Source organism: Musca autumnalis, unplaced genomic scaffold (genome assembly GCF_047663935.1).
Source record: "Musca autumnalis isolate F117 unplaced genomic scaffold, ASM4766393v1 scaffold_5, whole genome shotgun sequence".
NCBI lineage: Eukaryota > Metazoa > Arthropoda > Insecta > Diptera > Muscidae > Musca > Musca autumnalis.
The window spans coordinates 169927817-169948338 of NW_027412088.1; the positions used below are offsets into that span (position 1 = coordinate 169927817).

At 37.5% G+C, this 20522-nt stretch overlaps 1 protein-coding gene across 4 annotated transcripts; it reads left to right on the forward strand.

The window, feature by feature from the left end:
- The first annotated feature begins 3833 nt into the window (after positions 1-3833).
- On the forward strand, positions 3834-20427 carry LOC141405160 (uncharacterized). 4 transcript variants are annotated; one of them, XM_073989226.1, is made up of 6 exons: positions 3834-3958; positions 4600-5018; positions 18022-18204; positions 18278-18425; positions 18513-18824; positions 20140-20427. In XM_073989226.1, exons 2-6 carry the CDS (start codon positions 4688-4690, stop codon positions 20300-20302), a joined length of 1137 nt encoding a protein of 378 aa, XP_073845327.1. In that variant the 5' UTR covers positions 3834-3958; positions 4600-4687; the 3' UTR covers positions 20303-20427. The 4 variants fall into 4 exon arrangements, with proteins under 4 accessions (XP_073845327.1, XP_073845325.1, XP_073845326.1 ...); XM_073989224.1 differs by having other exon boundaries at positions 3872-3958; positions 4489-5018; XM_073989225.1 differs by lacking the exon at positions 3834-3958 and adding an exon at positions 3998-4014 and having other exon boundaries at positions 4489-5018.
- Positions 20428-20522: the final 95 nt, after the last annotated feature.

Consider the following 20522-nt stretch of genomic DNA (forward strand, 5'->3'; position numbering starts at 1 on the left):
ACCCTCCTAATTGTGAGACCGGGCACCGTCAAAATGTTGTTTATTGCTGTAGTATGCAATACCAACAAATTAGTTATGTGCTTTTTCGTCGAGAATCGACGAACGCATAGCAGTGGGAAAAATTTGGATTTGTTTACAAGTGAAGTTGCTAGAGTTTAGGTAGTGCCAAAGAAATTCTCGATCAGAGTGTTTCTTTGCGCACGTATCTATTTGAGCTAGCAATTGACACTTGGGTATAAAAAGTTTCTTGTTGAAAAACAAGAAATAAGGGAACTGATGAAGATCTGTGGCGAGATCTGAAACTATAGTATTCCCTGCCTTACCCCTTGGTAAACATCGCCAATTTTTTCCCACTAATAAATTAAAGTTGTTTTAATAAAATATTAAAACAACGACTATGGGATTAAGCCTGACTATTTTGAAAAACAAAATAGAAGTCGTCATCCCAAATAAAAAACGCCAACCCTCCTAATTGTGAGACCGGGCACCGTCAAAATGTTGTTTATTGCTGTAGTATGCAATACCAACAAATTAGTTATGTGCTTTTTCGTCGAGAATCGACGAACGCATAGCAGTGGGAAAAATTTGGATTTGTTTACAAGTGAAGTTGCTAGAGTTTAGGTAGTGCCAAAGAAATTCTCGATCAGAGTGTTTCTTTGCGCACGTATCTATTTGAGCTAGCAATTGACACTTGGGTATAAAAAGTTTCTTGTTGAAAAACAAGAAATAAGGGAACTGATGAAGATCTGTGGCGAGATCTGAAACTATAGTATTCCCTGCCTTACCCCTTGGTAAACATCGCCAATTTTTTCCCACTAATAAATTAAAGTTGTTTTAATAAAATATTAAAACAACGACTATGGGATTAAGCCTGACTATTTTGAAAAACAAAATAGAAGTCGTCATCCCAAATAAAAAACGCCAACCCTCCTAATTGTGAGACCGGGCACCGTCAAAATGTTGTTTATTGCTGTAGTATGCAATACCAACAAATTAGTTATGTGCTTTTTCGTCGAGAATCGACGAACGCATAGCAGTGGGAAAAATTTGGATTTGTTTACAAGTGAAGTTGCTAGAGTTTAGGTAGTGCCAAAGAAATTCTCGATCAGAGTGTTTCTTTGCGCACGTATCTATTTGAGCTAGCAATTGACACTTGGGTATAAAAAGTTTCTTGTTGAAAAACAAGAAATAAGGGAACTGATGAAGATCTGTGGCGAGATCTGAAACTATAGTATTCCCTGCCTTACCCCTTGGTAAACATCGCCAATTTTTTCCCACTAATAAATTAAAGTTGTTTTAATAAAATATTAAAACAACGACTATGGGATTAAGCCTGACTATTTTGAAAAACAAAATAGAAGTCGTCATCCCAAATAAAAAACGCCAACCCTCCTAATAACTTTTTTCTCTAAAACGTATAGTTTTCCTGCAATCGGACCTTCTTTTAAAAGTTCCAAAAACTTTGGAGGGTAATATAGGTGTATCCTTACATGCCAATCCCTTGGTTTTTGATTGAGAAAATACTCTTACTATATTCCCAACAAATCCCTGACTTTATATGATTCCAACATTTTCATCAAAAGTCGAAAATTACAAAAAAGTTGATTTTTTTGAATAGCTTGGGTTTTTGGCCAATTGCGTGGAAATGCGTAGGTCAAATGAAGCGTTATCAGCGTGAACTTACAGACAATACTATAACAAAATGCAAAAAACCCCACAAAAATATTCGAAAAAACCAGAGTTTTACGTAAATTTTTGCAACCACTTTTTGTGGCGTTTAAACGACCAGTGGCTTTATCTGGGTTAAAACGATGCCCTTCCGATTTTCGGTGGAGACATCCATCTGATCCCCAATAAAAACGACCTTTTGGTTGTCTATGAAGACACCCTTCTGATCGTCAAAATTAATGGTGGTTGTGTGGGTTCCAATCTTCGGCTTTCCTTTTTCACTTGCAAAAAAAATCTTCGATCATTAAGCTCGACTCCAAGGATAAATTAATTAAAATTAATATTAAAATGATCTTCGCCCTAATAGGCAACATTTTCAAATAAATAAAAATCAGATTGAGCCAGGCCAGGATTTGAACCCACGTCCTTGAAGAACATGAAAAAAGTGTTATCACGGCATGTTGGAGTTCAGAGCCAAACTTATAACATCCAACGGCTGCGTTAAAAAGAGTTTGTCGTGAAAGTCATACAGGCTGAATGGGAAAAAGCTCATCACTGTAAAAAGCACATTGCATATGACAAATGAAAAGTACGATGACAGGTACTTGTGCTTTTACAGTGATGAGCTTTTTCCCACTCTACAGCCGATATGTCTGATGAGCTGCTACCAACAGTGAAACCAGGTCACATAATGGAGGCTGTGTAGTTTCGAATCTTCGCTTTCCTTTTTCACTTACAAAAAATCTTCGATCATTAAGCTCGACACCAACGAGAAATTAATTAAAATTATTTTTCTATCGAGACAACTTCTGTAGTGGGATTCTGTAACTCATTTTTGCTATTACCGACAAAAATCGGTAAAATTAAATCGCAAAATTATGGCTAAAAACATAAAGAAAAGTTGGCATCACTGTTTGTGTCGGTAGAGGCTAGCGACTACTTTTTATTCATCGTTAATTTACCGAAAATTTTCGTTAATTATCGAAATTATAAGTATTTTAATTTTACCGACAATTATCGATAACAGCAAAAATGAGTTACAGAATCCCACTACTGGTCGCCCTTTGATTTTCTATAAAGACGTCTTTCTGATTGACGATAAAGACGCCTTTCTAATTGACCATAAAGATTACCTTCTGTCTATAAGACGCTCTGTTGGTTGTCTAAAAGGCCATCCTTCTGGTGGTCAAAAATACGTCTTTTTCTTCTGGTCATCTATAAAGACGCTATTCATGTAAAAAATTCCCCTTTCTGATTGTCGATAATAATACCCTTTATGTCGCGATTTTTATTATCACAAGACACCTTTCTGCTTGTCGATAATGGCGGCCTTAAAAGACGCCCACCACGTTGGTCGCCGAATTAAACCCAGATATCCCCAAGGCTTGAAAATGCTCATGATATTTTTTTGGGTGTTTTTTCTATACATTTTTTCCCACAAAAATTACCATTTTTGTACTATCCATAATGGTGTGGATATGCTACTCTAACTATATCCTTGATGTCAACAATAGAAAGCGGTACTTTGATAAAGCTGACATATCATGAAAACATTTTGTTGTGTCCTATATATAGGACATTGGGCATATTTGGGTTAAATCGTCATTTGTACTATATTTCTCCCACTGTTTAACTGCATTTCCCATACGAAAAGATTCACTTGTTTTTGCATACGTAATAAAATCTTCTCTAATAGCCACAACATTGCATCAACCCTAAAAAGAGAAAGTTTGTGTGTGTGAGAGAGAAAGCAGGAAAGCTTTCCCCTACAAACACGGCAAAGAGACATGACCTTGACATAGAACATGCAAAATAGCAAACAAAAGAAATCAATAACGGCGCATACACATGTAATGCTATGCAGTGAGTCTGCTCTGTTGGTAGATGGGTGGGAGAGAGTGCAACAAAGTGAAAGTATAGACGAGACAATTGCCACCGTGCTGCTACATATATGCAACGATGTCTACCAAATAACCGTTGGTACAGAGGAGAATATTATTCGCCTTTGGAAACGAACAGTTTTCATGGGAAGAATACGAATAGGTTTTTGCTCTTATTTACACGACAATGTTTATTAGTTGGCATGGTTGGCTAAATTCAAACGCGACAACCAGGGAAAATGTACAGCAATGCAAAAATGACTGTCAAGGTTAAGAAAAATGTGTGAGGGAGAAAAGAAATTTGTGCAAATCAATGCAAGAGGCAGTTGAGTAATAACAACGGCAAAGTTTTGACTACCTTAACAAACGACAGCTGTATAATTTTGTTTTTTCTTTTAAAAGGCCTAAAAGTATGCTTTAATTTTTGTAAAATTACCAAAATAAAACAAACGCAACCACCTTTATAGTGCGTCACAATAACAAAGTGCATTGGAAATGTTCGCCAATTTTTGCTGCTCTTCATGACAATTTTTTCTTCGTTTTTTTTCTAATTTCTTGAAAACTTTTGTTTGTAAACAAAAAATGTTTTGGCCATATAATAGACGTAATGATGGCAATTTGCATTGTTTTATTTTTGAACGTTAATTGATTTTGACCGAGAAATGTTGTTAAACGTATATACGAAAAAAAAATATTTTTTTCACACTTTTTTCGTGTTGGCACTTTTCTTTTCTAATTGTACAAAACGAAAAAAAAAATAAAATGAAGAAAATTTTCTCAGAGTGGCAAAAAGACCAAAACATATTTCTTCTTTCGTTGGACCACCACAATGCAAATCAAGAGCATCCATATGCCTTTTGATCATGACCGACTAAAGATCAGATCGCATTAACCAAACAACTTAGAAGAAAACAGAAAATAAATAAAACAAAACATTTAGTCGAAATTCAAGTGTCGCTGTGAAATTTTCACCAAAAAAGATACGGTGAAGTGAAAAAAAGAAACGATTTTCTTAATTGAAATTAAGGCTGTGATATAATATTTTATATAGAAAAACAACAATTACTCAATAACATTGATCTCAGTAATAATTCAAAAACATAATAATAAAAAGTAAAAAAAAAAACTAACAAACCACCATGAATCGCCGTTGTTTACATTGGAGCTATTTAAATTACAAAGAGATACCCATGGATTTATATCTGTATGAAGATCTGGAAGAGGTGTATCTGAAGGAGAACTACATCGCCGCCATTCCAAAGTGGTTTTTGAATTTAACAAATTTAAAATTTGTCCACTTGGCCGGCAACAATCTCACCCAACTACCCGAGGAGCTGTATCTTTTGGAAAATCTCGAATTTTTAGATGTTTCCAATAATCAACTGCAGGAGTTACCCTCTTCGATTGGTTATATGCTGAATTTGTTGCATTTGAATGTCAGCTCAAATGAATTGACAGATTTGCCAAAAAGTAAGTAAATAACGTGATTTAGCGAATTGCTGAAATAAAATATCCTAATGACGCCAAACGAAAGAAACTATTAAATCATCTTCGGCGCGCAATGATCATTCGTGATGATGGGTATTAGAAAATAATTTGGCAAGAATTGTAGGTTTTTAAGTGCCCTAATTAACGAGAAAGAAAGTGCATTATAATTGGATCGAGGCCATACACTGAAACAAAATTCTAGAGACATATGTAAAGCAGTATTAAAACGACAGATGTAAATGTGTCGGATTTTAATTAAACATGTCATTAAAGTTGTCAATTCCATTGAATAGCTGTCAAATTAATTATGTATTTTTTTTTTTCAAAACACTTGTTTTAGGTGCTAGTGTAAATTATATGTAATATACGATTTACTTAGCTGAAACAGAAACCGGAAGTATAGATATAAATCAGGCTCGAATATGGACTATATTGGTACTACTTGTTCGAGTACATTCTACATAAAATTTCAAAGTTTTCAATAAATGTTAAAGAACATGTCTGGGATTGTTTTAGATTTTTTTTTGCAGTACGCTGTCCTCGCGACCCTATTACGACGGTACTAACTTTTTCGGAGACAATACCATACTTCCTGAGGTAATGACCTAAAAGCTCACAACCCCTGTCACCATCGACTAAAATGGCTGATCAGCTCCATAACTTACCAAGTGAGCATCAATCTCCCAGAAGATCTACATGGGACACATCGTCGGATGCCTACCGCACACAAGTTCAACATTTCGCTTAAGTTCAGTTTAAGTGCTGCCTAAAGATGATTTTGAAATTTTCCCAAAACTACCCCTAGTGATCCTTTTTACAGCGATATTCAGTTTTTTGTGGACAAACACATGGTCTTCTGTCCATAGTCCTATAGAATACCTCAAGAGGTCTTCCGTCTCATAGAAGACCTCAAAGGGTCTTCTGTATAAAGAAGGTCTCAAGAGGTCTTCTTTCTATAAAAGACCTCAAAAGGTCTTCTTGAAATACAATACTTCAAGAAGCCTTCTGTCTTCCATTGAAGACATCAGGAGGGCTATAGAAAACCTCAAGGTGTCTTCCGTCTATAAAAGACCTAAAGAGGTCTTCTGTCTAGTGGAAGGCCTCAAGAGCTATTCAGTTTAGTAGAAGACCTCAAGAGGTACACTTTCTAATAGGAGAGATTAAAAGGTATTCTGACTAGTAGAAGACTTCAATAGATCTTATAGAAGACCTCAAGAGGTCTATAGGTGTTCTTCTTATAGAGGACCTCAAGAGGTCTTCTGTCAGTAGAATACCATAAGAGGTCTTCTGTCTATAGAATACCTCAAGCGAACTTCTCTCTTAAGAAGTATTCTGTATTTTAGATCTTATAGAAGACCTCATGAGGTCTGTAGAAGCCTTCAATAGGCCTTCTGCTTATAGAGAACCTCAAGGGGTCATATATCAGTAGAAGAACTCAAGAGGTCTTCTGTATAAAAACCACAAGAGGTCTTCTTTTTTACATAGAAGACCTCAAGAGTTCTTCTTTTTTACATAGAAGACCTCAAGAGGTCTTCTTTCTATAAAAGACCTCACTGGATATTCTCTCTAGTAGAGGACCTCAAAATAGCTTATAGAAGCCTTCAGTAGGTCCTCTGTCACTAGAAGACCTCAAGAGATCTTCTGTCTATAGAAGACCTCAAAAAGTTTTCTATCTTCCATAGACGACATCAGGAGGTCTTGTGTCTATAGAAGACCACAAGAGGTCTTCTGTTTTACATAGAATACCTCAAGAGCTCTTCTGTCAGTATAAGATCTCAAGAGATCTTCTGTTTATAGAAGGCCTAAAAAAATCATCTGCCTATAGAAGACCACAATAAGTCTATAAAGCCTTCAATAGGTCTTCTGCTTATAGAAGATACAGGAGGTCATCTGTCTGTAGAAGACCCCAAGAGATCTTCTGTCTTATAGAAGACCTCAAAAAGTCTTCTGTCTATATAAGGCTTCAAGAGGTCTTCTTTCTATAGAAAACCCCAAAAGGTCTTCTTGAAATGCAAGACCTCAAGAAGTCTTCTGTCCAATCCATTGAAGATATGAGGAGGGCTATAGAAAACCTCAAGATGTGTTCCGTCTATAAAAGACCTCAAGAGGTTTTCTGTCTAGTAGATGGCCTAAAGAGGTATTCTGTCTAGTTGAAGAGAGAGAGAACCTCAAGAGGCCTTCTGCCAGTAGAAGACCTCGAGAGGTCTTCTGTCAGTGGAAGACCTTAAGAGGCCTTCTGTCAGTAGAAGACCTCAAGAGGTCTTCTGTCTATAGAATTCCTCAAGCGGTATACTTTCTATAGAATATCTTAAGAAGTATTCTGTATATTAGAAGACTTCAAGGTATCTTATAGAAGACCTCAAGAGCTCTGTAGAAGCCTTCAATAGGCCTTCTGCTTATAGAGGACCTCGAGGGGTCATCTGTCAGTAGAAGAACTCAAGAGGTCTTCAGTCTAAAAACCACAAGAGGTCTTCTTTTTTATATAGAATACCTGAAGAATTGTTCTGCCTATAGAAGATCTCAAGAGGTCTTCAGTCTGTAGAAGACCTCACGAGGTCTTCTGTCTATAGGAGACCTCACCAGGTCTTCTGTCTATAGAAGACCTCACCAGGTCTTCTATCTATGGAAGATCTCAAGAGGTCTTCAGCCTATAGAAGACCTCAAAAAGTCTTCCATAGATGATGTCAGGAGACAAAAGACCTCTTAAGGTCTTCCACTGACAGAAGACCTCTCTGGACAGAGCTCTTCTATAGACAGAAGTCCTCTTCAGGTCTTCTGTAGCCAGAAGAATTCTATAGACTTGATACCTCTTCAGTACTTCTATAGCCAAAAGACCTCTTCAGGTTTTCTATAGACTGAAGACCTGAAGAGGACTTCTTCTGCCTATAGAAGACCTGAAGAGGACTTCTGTCTATAGAAAACCTGAAGAGGTCTTTTGGCTATAGAAGTACTGAAGAGGTATCAAGTCTATAGAATTCTTCTGCCTACAGAAGACCTGAAGAGGACTTCTGTCTATAGAAGACCTCTGTCCAGAGAGGTCTTCTGTCAGTGGAAGACCTTAGGAGGTCTTATGTCAGTAAAAGACCTCAAGCGGTCTTCTTTCTATAGAATACCTTAAGAAGTATTCTGTCTATTAGAAGACTTCAAGGTTTTCTTATAGAAGACTTCAAGAGGCCTTCTGGTTATAGAGGACCTCAAGGGGTCAGCTGTCAGTAGAAGAACTCAAGAGGTCGTCTGTCTAAAAACCACAAGAGGTCTTCTTTTTACATAGAAGACCTGAAGAATTGTTTTGTCTATACAAGATCTCAAGAGGTCTTCAGTATATAGAAGACCTCACGAGGCATTCTGTCTATAGAAGACCCCACGAGGTCTTCTGTCTATGGAAGATCCCAAGAGGTCTTCTGTGTACAGGAAACCTCAAAAAGTCTTCCGTACGCGATATCAGGAGGTATTCTGCCTACAGAAGACCACAGGAGGCCTTCTGTTCCACATAGCACACCTCAAGAGGTCTTCTGTCTATAGAAGATCTGAAGAGGTCTTTTGGCTATAGAAGTACTGAAGAGGTATCAAGTCTATAGAATTCTTCTGTCTATAGAAGATCTCAAGAGGTCTTCAGCCTCTAGAATACCGCAAGAAGTCTTCTGACTTCCATAATAGACATTAGGAGACCTACAGAAAACCACAAGAGGTCTCCTGTTTCATATGGAAGACCTCAAGAGGTCTTCTATCTACAGAAGACCTTAAAAATTATTCTATCTATAGAAGATCTAAAGAGGTTTTCAGTCTATAGAAGACCTCAAAAAATCTTCCATATACGATATCAAGAGGTCGTCAGACTACAGAAGACCCAAAGAGGTCTTTTGTTTTACATAGAAGGCCTTGAGAGGTCTTTGTCTAGAGGAGGCTTTAAGAGGCCTTCTGTATAGAGGAGACTTCAATAAGTCTTCTATAAAGTGGAGACCTTAAGACGACCTCTTCTTTCTAAAGAAGGCCTCAAGAGGTGTACTGTCTACGGAAGACCTCAAAAGGTTATCTGTCTCTGGAAGATCTTAAGAGATATTCTCTCTATATAGCAGACCGTAAGAGATCTTCTGTCAATAGAAGACCTTAAAAGGTATTTTCCAAAGAGAGACATTCAGAAAGAGGTCCTTTGTGTATAGAAGATCTCAAGAGGGCTTATGTCTACAGATGACTCAAGCGTTCTTCTGCCTTTTATAGGCAAGATAATAATGTCCTACGTTGGGCGCTATTCTCATTCTGGATTATATATTTTTTAACGAAAAAAAAAAACAAAACAAGTAGGAACGGCGATAACTTCGGCCGGGCCGAACTTGTTATACCCTCCACCACAAGTTGTATTGAAGTAAAATGGAATAATTAGTTTCCTTTAGTGTATGAAGAAGACTTAATACTAAATTTCAGCAAATTCGGTAAAACAACGTGTGGCACCATTCTATGGGGGCTATTTCAAAACGTCGATCTATACCGAAAAATTTTTTAGGCTCAAAGAAGACTAAATACCAAATTTCCTATAGAAATTTCAGCCATTTCGGTGTGACAATGAAGCTAAAACCTTCAAAATACCGAAAATCGGGAGGTACCATTCTATGGGGGCTATATGAAGGTGTGGACCGATACCGACAAAATTCTGGGGGAAAGTTTTATACCTCTAAAGAAGACTACGTACCAAATTTCAGCCATTTTGGTAGGATAATGAAGCTAAAACCTTAAAAATACCGAAAATCGGGAGGTACCGTTCTATGGGGGCTATATGAAGGTGTGGACCGATACCGACACAATTCAGGGGGAAAGTTTTATACCCCTAAAGAAGACTACGTACCAAACTTCAGCCATTTTGGTAGGATAATGAAGCTAAAACCTTAAAAATACCGAAAATCTGGAGGTACCGTTCTATGGGGGCTATATCAAAACGTGGACCGATATATCCCATTTTCAATACCAACCATCCTGCAAGTAATAAAAACTTCTGTACCAAATTTTGACTCTCTATCTTTAAAATTGCGAGCTGTATCTTGATTTCAACAGACAAACAAACGGACGGACGGACAGACGGACATTGTCAAATCGACATAGAATTTTATGCTGATCAATAATATATATACTTTATAGGGTCTCCGACGAATATTTCGATGTGTTACAAACGGAATGACAAATTTAATTATACCCTCCATAACTGAAGACAATTCGCGAATGAACTTATTTCCTACAACAAAAGTTCAAAAATTTTGCTCTTAAATCTAGTTTAAGGACCTTTCCGAGATCTTGTTGTGATCGTCACTATATCAATATAACTTCATCTACGAGAACCCAAAACTTCCTTATATATAGGCCCCAAAATGTCTCAATATACAGGCACAATAGTGGGTTTTACTGCAGGTAGTTGTTGTGATCTCCATTGCAACACTAAATTGTTATTCTCCTTACTTTCAGACTTCTCTCTGAATGTCCACAAAAAACAACTTTAGGTCGTAAACAAATACTCTCTTCTGGCCGTCTTTAAAGACTCATTTTTTGGTTATCTATAAAGAATCCCTGTTCTGTCTCAAGGCAATATAAGTTTTCAACTTGGCAAAATCCGATCTTCCTTTTACGTAAAATTCGAAAACTCCTTAAATGGCGTTTGAACTAGAGCTTTCTGCCGGGTTAACCTTCTTTATGAGGATGTATTTGACGTTTACGCTATTGAATTGACATTTGAAATCCAAATCCACTGGTTTAATGCGGTTAAGTGCAAACGGAGTAACAACACACAATTTACTACCACCGGCTCCAATGTTGCAACAATTCAAATGCTCTTGCCAAGTTTTCCGTCTGTGTTCATCGACTAACCTTTTGACTTCCAATGTCAGCCCTTTGAATCTGGGGTCGCTAGGGTTCGTACTAGATTTGTGTAGTTCCGGAACTATTCCGGACAAGGAACTATTGGAACTATATCCGGCTCTTGCATTTCTATAGTTCTTTTAGTTCATTTAATTCCCGTCGTGCATATAATTCCTTTCATTTGTATAGTTGATTTTCTTTCTTTAATTCAACACTCACTTCAATCTTTCTCGTTCGGTTCGTTCATCATTCAGATGCGGTCACATTGTAAAATAAACGTAAATTACTTCCCCTGCAATTTATTTATTTGTATGTAAATTAATCCACCATGAGATGGAAACAAAAAGAAAGAGAAAGTTTCGTTAAAATACTTCACTCTTGGAACTATTTGGAACAAAGGAAATCTAATTAACGACGGAAGAGAAAGATTCATTGAACTATGTCGGTCTCGGAACTATTTGGAACGATGAAAGAGAAAGATTCATTGAACTAAATCTCTCCCGGAACTATGGAACTATATTAAGGAACTAGTTCCTTTTGGGAAAAGGAACTAGAAAGATTGATCCGCTCCAGGAACTAGATTGCCCAACTCTAGTTCGTACGTCGAAGCTCATCACGATGGCTCTGTAATCCCGTCGCTTTTGGTGGGAAATAAGGTCATATTTCATGTATTCAATAAACTGGAATATGACAAAGAGCTGCACCATTAATGATGTCTCGGAAATTCCGCTCTGCTACACGAACATCAGAGGAATTGAGCAGTTCTCCGAATCTTTTGTTAGTGAATTCTTTGAATGCTTACCAATTAACTTTCCCATGGTTACGGAAAGTGCGACGTTCAGAGGCTAAGGATTCGGGTGGTCTATTGCTGGAGATGAGGATGGGGAGATGGTGCGACCAAAAGGGGAATGATGGGATCCCATGTGACGTCATTCGTCTGACCTTGTGACACGATGGATATATCAGGCGAAATGTGACAGTCTCCTCTATACCTGGTGGGAGCGTCCTCGTTCACGATGCTAAATGTAGGATGGCGTGGTCCTATGGAAGAATTCTAGGATAGCGCAATTCTATTGAAGACTTTTAGGATGACGTGGTTCTAAAGAAGATTTCTAGGATAGCGCAGTTCTACTGACGACTTTTAGGATGATGTGGTTCTATAGAACACTTTTAGAGTGGTGTTTCCTTAGTTACAATATTATTACTTTCGATTCCTATACATAAATTAATAATCGGTGACGAAAAAATTGGGGTTTTGCCTTTTAGGATAGCGCAGCTAGACAGAGTACTTTTAGGATGGTGTGGTTCTATAGAAGACTTTTAGGTTAGCACAGTTCTACAGAAGGCTTTTAGGATATCACAGTTTTACAGAAGACTTTTACTTTTAGAATAGCGCAGTTCTACTGAAGTCTTTTAAGAAGACGTGGTTCTATAAAAGATTTTAGGTTGGTGTGGTTCTGTGGAAAATTTCTAGGATAGCGAAGTTATACAGAAAACTTTTATGGCGAGGTTCTATAGAAGAATACTATGATAGCGCAGTTCTACTGAAGACTACTGAAGACTCTAGGATAGTCCAGTTCTACGGAAGACTTTTAGGATGACGTGATCCTATAGAAGAATTCTAGAAGAACGCAATTCTACTGAAGACTTTTATAATGGTGTGGTTCTATAGAAGAATTCTAGGATAACGCAGTCCTACGGAAGACTTTTAGGATGACGTTGTCTTATGGAAGAATTCTAGGATAACGCAATTCTACCGAAGACTTTTAGGATGGTGTGGTTCTATAGAAGAATTTTGGATAGCGCAGTTCTAAGGAAGACTTTTAGGATGACGTTGTCCTATAGAAGAATTCTAGGATAACGCAATTTTACTGAAGACTTTTAGGATGGTGTGGTTCTATAGAAGAATTCTAGGATAGCACAGTTCTATGGAAGACTTTTAGGATTACGTGGTCCTACAGAAGAATTCTAGGATAGCGCAATTCTACTGATGACTTTTAGGATGACGTGGTTCTATAGAAGAATTCTAGGATAGCGCAGTTCTACGGAAGACTTTTAGGATGACGTTGTCTATAGAAGAATTCTGGGATAACGCAATTCAACTGAAGACTTTTAGGATGACGTTGTCCTATAGAAGAATTCTAGGATAGCGCAGTTCTACGGAAGACTTTTGGGATGGTGTGGTTCTATAGAAGAATTCTAGGATAGCGCAGTTCTACGGAAGACTTTTAGAATGACGTTGTCCTATAGAAGAATTCTAGGATAACCCAATTCTACTGAACACTTTTAGGATGACGTGGTTCTATAGAAGAATTCTAGGATAGCGCATTAGGAAATTGGGGTTTCGGCCAATCCATTTCTGAACCATTATGCATGAGTGGTGTTAGCTAGGGATAGGCAAGTCGACTTTCGATTAATCTATTAGTCGACTTTTTGGTTTGAAAAGTCTAAAAATCGAAATCGACCTTTGGTTATGAAGAAATCGAAAAGTCGACCTCTCATTGTCGACTTTCGATTTTCTTATCCAACATTTTTATATGACAAATATTGTAATAAAACCCTCTGTTGACAGCGATATGTATCAAAAAAGCCATAAAATCGATCAAAAATCGATTTTAGTCGACTTGGATCATAATCGTAAGATCCAAAAATCGACGTTTTTGTTAAAGGTGAAAATCGAATGATCGAAAAGTCGACTATCCCGTTGAAGGTAAAAATCGAAAGATCGATTAGTCGATTTTTGACTTCGATTACGTATCCCTAGTGCTAGCCCACTTAAGATCTGGACGATGAAGTTGCCTCGATTTAAATTGGGCACGATAACCAACACACCCATGACACACTGCATTTATTTATCTGCCCAGCTAACCCCACTCACCTGTCTCTTGATTCTTTTTAGACTCAGCCAGCCTAGTTTATGAAAGAACCCACGTTTTTCTTTCCTAAAGGTGTGAACAGAATGAAACACGCCGATTTTTTCACGCTCAGTTTCATGTAAAAGATTAAAGGCCAAGTACTACGTAATTCAAATGCTGCCTAATTAATTTGAATTAGGTAGTACTTTGCCTTTAGTCTTTTACATAAAACTGAGCGTGATAAAGCGGCGTATTTCATTGTGTTTATCTTAAATGCGTTATTATTCGGTGTTTTATTAAAAGTACAAAACATTCTTAAGAACTAAGCATTACAATATGACTTAACCTAACATAGACTAGTGTGTAAAAGAGAAATGGAAAGTGCACAAATGTGTACGAACGCATCTGCCATACAATATTATGGTGAGGTTATAAATACACTTTATTATCTCACACGTGGCAAACAAACATGCTGCCCGTGCTTATCAGTCTGCAGCCTAGATTACATCCGGTAATCTTAGGCCGTGGTTATATTATAGCCTTTTGCAGGGTTAACCTTCTTTATAAGGATTTATTTCAAATAAAAGCAATGAAATTGACATTTGAAACCCAGTGGGTTTATGTCATCCGATTAAGTGCAAACGGGTTATAAATCAGACATACCACATGTGTATGCTCACAGTAATTTGTTGCAAGGACGGATACAACTAATCACTAATAAAAATAATGAGAAGTGAGATTGGGAGGAACCAACTTATGTACTACTTGGGCCCGCACGCGAACTCTGTCCTTGTCCGGGAGGTAGTCAGTAGTATAGGAAGGGAAGGTGGCAAACTGAAGCTGATGAGGAAGTATGAAAACACCTCATGGTATACATATATACGAGATTTTGAAAGTGAAGAGATGGGATATTTTTCACAAGGAAACTGGTGAGGAAGAACGGAAATACCTCACCTTACCAAATTACTGGTATACATCAAGGGGTATGGCCGCAAACTCGAGACGGAGTGCATGCTCGAGATATCTTGGACAAACAGAACGATACTTCGAAATTGAAGAGATGGGAAGGCTTTCACGGGGAAGAGAAAGCAAATGGAACTCTCTTTGCGATGGAAATTGACAATATTTCGCTGGCCATTCTAACAAAGTCAAAGGGCTGGGCTTACTACATTTCCATTGAAGTCCACTTCAAGATTGTAAGGGCAAGTCTTCATGTTAGGTATCTCCTCCGGAAAAGTTAGCACTTTAATCCAGTAAGGTCACTTCCCCGATAGTGTTGAAATGTTAATTGGAGGAGGAATTTAGTAGATGAATCATTAAATATTCGTGTCTTCTTAGATGATGTATCATAATTTACAAATCTTAAGAATAGCGTTGGCCCTATCGAACCTATATTTTCTTTTCGTTCAAGTCAAACTTTCCTAACATTTTAAGTTTACATCTGAGTACGAAATACGCACCTTACTCTTTACTTATTTTCAAATAAAAAACCAAAACACCAAAATATTTACACTTCCCGAACTTTGTGTGTGTTGTGTCTAATAATAGGAATTTGGACCTTGACCTTAACATACTGTGTTTGTCTAGCCAAAAATGTGACGGCATCTTCAAAAGTTGGCAACTTAGACTCAAAGGCAAATCTCGTTGGGTTATAATTAGAAACGGCAACAAATAAAGCATTTGTTTATTTCATTCTAATTTTAAATCAAATAAGCTTTTTTGCATGAACCGATAGGTAGCACAAACAAAGAAGTAACCACAATGGTCCTGCTTATGAATGGATCTAGCCACCCCTCAAACAGTGTGTAGTTATTTACAGTGTCTAACCCTGCGTTTACAAATGACAGGACAGTTGACTTCATGTATTGATTGTCAAAATCCCACAACTTGCATGTGTGACGTAGGCGTCCAGACAACAGTTGTAAAATTATGAATGAAAATCACCGATTTCTATTTGTTTTCCGTTCATATATTTTGTTTTGTACATATTCTTTGAATTATCATCTCACTTCTTTTTCACAAAAATGTCAAAAATTTGTCAACCCGGCTGTCTGTGAAAAACTGATGGACAGCTGAGAGACAAACGACAAATGTATGCATGTGTTAGTAAATCAGAGTTGTATTTGAAGACAAACTGTCTGGTGTAAACGCCTAGTAAGGCTTTTGATAAGTCGGGCGCCACTTGTTCTGCTTTAGTCCTCGACTGTTATGTGTGGTGACCACGTACACCGCTATCCTGCTTACTTAACTTATGCTGATGATCGGCAACTGGGTAGCTATTTCTAACGCTGGAGAGGAGTAAATGATCAAGAGACTTTGCTACGGGCGACAAAACGAATTGGTGCAGACCTATTTCGCTTTTGTAACCTCTGCTGTCACCCTTGCCTGGATACAGTAGCACGACCACCCTGCTCATTTTCTAGACTTCGAGCATGATGTTAGTGGCTAGCGAGAGCTTAAAACCTTTGGTAAGATATTCAACTTCCGGTTCACCCAGCTGTTTGAGAATTGCCATGGATACCCCATTAGGGCCTTACGCTTTCGCTATCGTTCCCAATGGCATTTGCAACATCATCTCTCCGCCCTGCACTTGCGCACCTCTTCGTATTAATCAGCGCAACGTCGCAAAACGTAAGGTCTTATCTTCATTCTTTCCAGAGATCGAGAATGGTCTAACCTTTGTCCACAATACATTTATTCCGGCTCCAAAGTTGCAACTCTTCAGATGATTTAGCCAGTTATTTCACATGTGTTCACGAACCAACCTGATAGTGTCAGCTCCCAAGCTCCTGGATTATTTTGTTTGGATCGACGTAATTCATCACGTTCCTCGGCTGTTTCTGCTGGAAAATTTGGTCAGACTTAGCGTATTCGACCAACAAATATACAGCGAACTGCTACAGCAGCGATGATGTCCAGGAAAGTCCTTTTTGCTAACCGAACATCAGAAGGGTTGGACAGTTCTCTAAAGCGGTGATTGGTGAACTCTGTAAAACTATGCCGAATAATAAAAGAGTGACATTCAAAGGGGATGAAGTCGGATACGATTTTATGGAGATGGTGTGACCCAAGAGAAATGAAAGGTTGCCAGGTGACGTCTGGCGAACGTAGAGCTATTTATTTGCTCAGCCAGGGCTATACTTCTTTGGTCATAACCTAGGACCGAATACCACAAATTAATTATATACAATAAAGTCCCCTAAGGACATACGGATATGGCCTTCAAAAAGCGGGCTAATGTTGGGTCAATAACCTATAGTACTATTTAAATATTAACGGCGGGATGTATATTTAAAACATATCTGTATCGGCAGTTCCACACCTGATTGCTACCCCCATATGTTCTATGTACAGGTCACTAGAGACAGGTTCCAGGAAGATAAAAATGGATAGAACATAATACATGTAGTAGTCCCTCACGTTGACTTGGGAAATCATACTAGATTGCCCTTTGTCCGAAATAACTTGATCAGAGCATTGGTGGGAGTTTTTAATGCGATAGCTGTTGCTATTTCGTTTATTTTCTAAAGTAATTTATACATCTGTAAGAAGAGGTTGAAATGCTCCAAGCACCTGAAAGTATGTTGTGAAAATACCGCATTACAAAACAGTACTGTCAAAAGGTGGATTGTGTCTACGCTATTTTGCAGTGGCGCCATCTGGAGACAAATGACATTGACAGCATTGTTTTGGCAATGCTGTTTCTCACAGTATACTTTCAGGTGTTTGGAACACGGACATCACTGACATTTGCGTGCACTCTCATTCCCCTCCTACATACCGCATTCATTCGCTCTAAATTATTACCGATAACTTTGGGATTTCCCAATTCGATGTAAAAATTCGTGCTATTCCAGTAAGAAATTATCATATCATGATTTCTTATTCTGGTTCTATTTTATATAATGCCATGTTTACATTAGAGCCTTTTGACGGCTTAACGTTCTTGACATTTGAGACCCAGTGGATTTACTAAATCCAGTTATATGTAAACTATAGCATTTCACTCTTATGACTATAAGCTTTGTTCCAGAACTAAAATGTTTTACTACTAATACTGCAAAAATGGCGCTGAATGGCGCTCTCTTTAAAAATGTTTATGCGACAAATTTGGGTGTGTAAAAAATAGTAGTAATAGGTTGCCGGCTTCTAATTGTCTGGTATGCCGACTTTGACATTTGTTACAGTTTTTTGACGTTTATTTCATTTTTAGGTTCTCGTACATTTTGAACAAAGTTGTATGTGGATCTCATTTTATTTTTCTCCCTTCTCTATTTCTCTCTTTTCAGCCCTAACCTATATGAAACGTTTGGAATCGCTAAACATTTCCAAGAACAAACTGAAACGTATACCTCAATTTCTATGTGAATGTGCTCGACTCAATGAATTGAATCTCAGTGAAAATACCGAAATATGGCATATTCCAGAAAGGGTTGCTTATATGCCATCGCTGCAAATGTTGTCGGCGGATAGTAAGCAAAGTTTCAAGTTCGAGTACTTATAAGAGAGAAATATTAATATTATTGTTTTTTTTTTTCTTTATAGAATGCTCCCTAATTTATTTACCCGTTGCACTGGCTAAATTCCTGGATTACTTGCGAATCTTTAATAATTCTGCCATTACACACATACCCATAATCTATGAGAAGTTCTATCAGAATTATTTTGAAACGCCCACAAAATCACCACATATGTAAGTGAAATTTATTAGTTATGAATTATTTTCATTGATTTTATGTATAAGTTAATTACTTCAATGAATTATTTCTTTTTCGTTTAGACCTGTCACGCACAGCGATTTCTTTTGGGTGGTTGAAAAAGAAACATTCAAAAAATTGTTATTGCCCATAGGAACCAAGCAAGTTTTTCCCGTACCCTCGAAAGAGAATCAAGTAACGCTCTACGATGATTGCCTGAAAACATTGGAAAATTTGAATCGCCTATCACCGTTTTATGAGAATCCAGCATTGAAATATATCCTACCAGAGAAAACTATGGTCAATCATATACGTAATGGACCCATTGCCCGTTGTACGGTATTTAAATGTTCCAATCCGCTGTTTACCACCTTTTATTTTATGGTGGTTAAGAGGTGAGTGATGAGAGATGTTAATTTGAGGAGTATTATAGTACGGTTACATTCGAGTTTTTTGCCGGGTTAACCCACTTCAAGAGGAATTATTTTGGACGTTTGCGCTATGGAATTGACATTTGAAACCCAAACCCACTGGGTTAATCCGGTTAAGTGTAACCGGGGTATTATGTTGGGCTGTAAAATGTAAATCGAATGAGGAAAGCGGCCGGCTTTTTCAATTAAGTCATTTCTGATAAAAGAATAAAGAACTGTTGGGGCTAAAGGCCTGCGTACATAAGCTGCCTTGCCTGCTTACTTCTGATAAAAGAATAAAAAAGAAAAGGGCAACCCAGTTCGAAATTTCCTCGGCCTTCTTTATTATTTTATTTTTATTATGTCAAAAATGAAGCAGGAAAGCAAGGCAATCAAGACCTGCGTACATAAGCTGCTCTGCCAGCCGAGCAAATTTCGAACTGGGTTGCCCTTTTCTTTTTTATTCTTTTATCCGAAGCAAGCAAGGTAAGCAGGCAAGGCAGCTTATGTACTCACCCCTTCAGGCAGAGCAGCTTATGTACGCAGGCCTTAAAGGCCTCGGTACTTAAGGCCTGCGTACATAAGCTGCCTCGCCTGCGTACATAAGCTGCCTCGCCTGCTTACCTTGCTTGCTTCTGATAAAAGAATAAAAGAGATAAGGGCAACCCAGTCCGAAATTTGCTTGGCCTTCTTTATTCTTTTATTTCTATTATGTCAGAAATGAAGTAGGAAAGCAAGGCAACCAGGCGAGGCAGCTTATGTACCCAGGCTTTTAAGAGGCTAGCTTTCTTGCTTAAGTTATTTTATTCGTTTACCAGACATGACTTACTAGGCGTTTACACAAGACAGACTGTCTGCAAATACAACTCTGATTTACTAACACATACATACATTTGTCGTTTGTCTCCCAGCTGTCCATCATTTTTTCAGAGACAGTAGGCTTAACAAATTGTTGACGTTTTTGTAAAAAAGAAATGAAACGATAATTGAAATGTGTTGAAAATAAAAGAATATGAACAAAAACAAAATATGTGAACGGAAAACAAAAAGAAATCGACGATTTTCACTCATAATTTTACAACTGTTTTTGCATTTGCCTGGACGCCTACGTCACACAGACAAGTTTTGGGTTTTTGACAATCAATACATGTACTCAACTGTCCTGTCATGTGTAAACGCAGGGTTATGTAAGAATGCCATGTCAGCTATGTTCCTTTACAATGTTCTCAGAACTCGATTTAAGAACGCCTAATTTAATCATGTTTGTTTTATGAAAGTTTTAATTTATCTTTCTTTCTAGACGCGGCAGCACTTCCCGCCAGCTTTTTACCTGTTACTTCTGTACCATGTACTGCGCCAATGTTTGGCTCAATGAAAATAATAAAAAATATTACTGCGTCGATTGGGAAGTATATGAGGAGTTAACGGATAATTTGGGCGATTATCGATTTAAACCTAAGTAACTTTATTTAATTATTTATAAATTATTTTAAACTTAAAATATAGTTAATTATAATATGTATGTACAATTATTTAGCTTAAATTTTTAAATTATTTTTCTAAACATAAATATTATATGAACCAAAAAGAACAGTCTTTTATTTTATAGGTTAGAAATGGGACAGTGTGAATACAAAGAGACATATCGTCAACTGTGATACCAACTAGAAGTATAATGAGTTG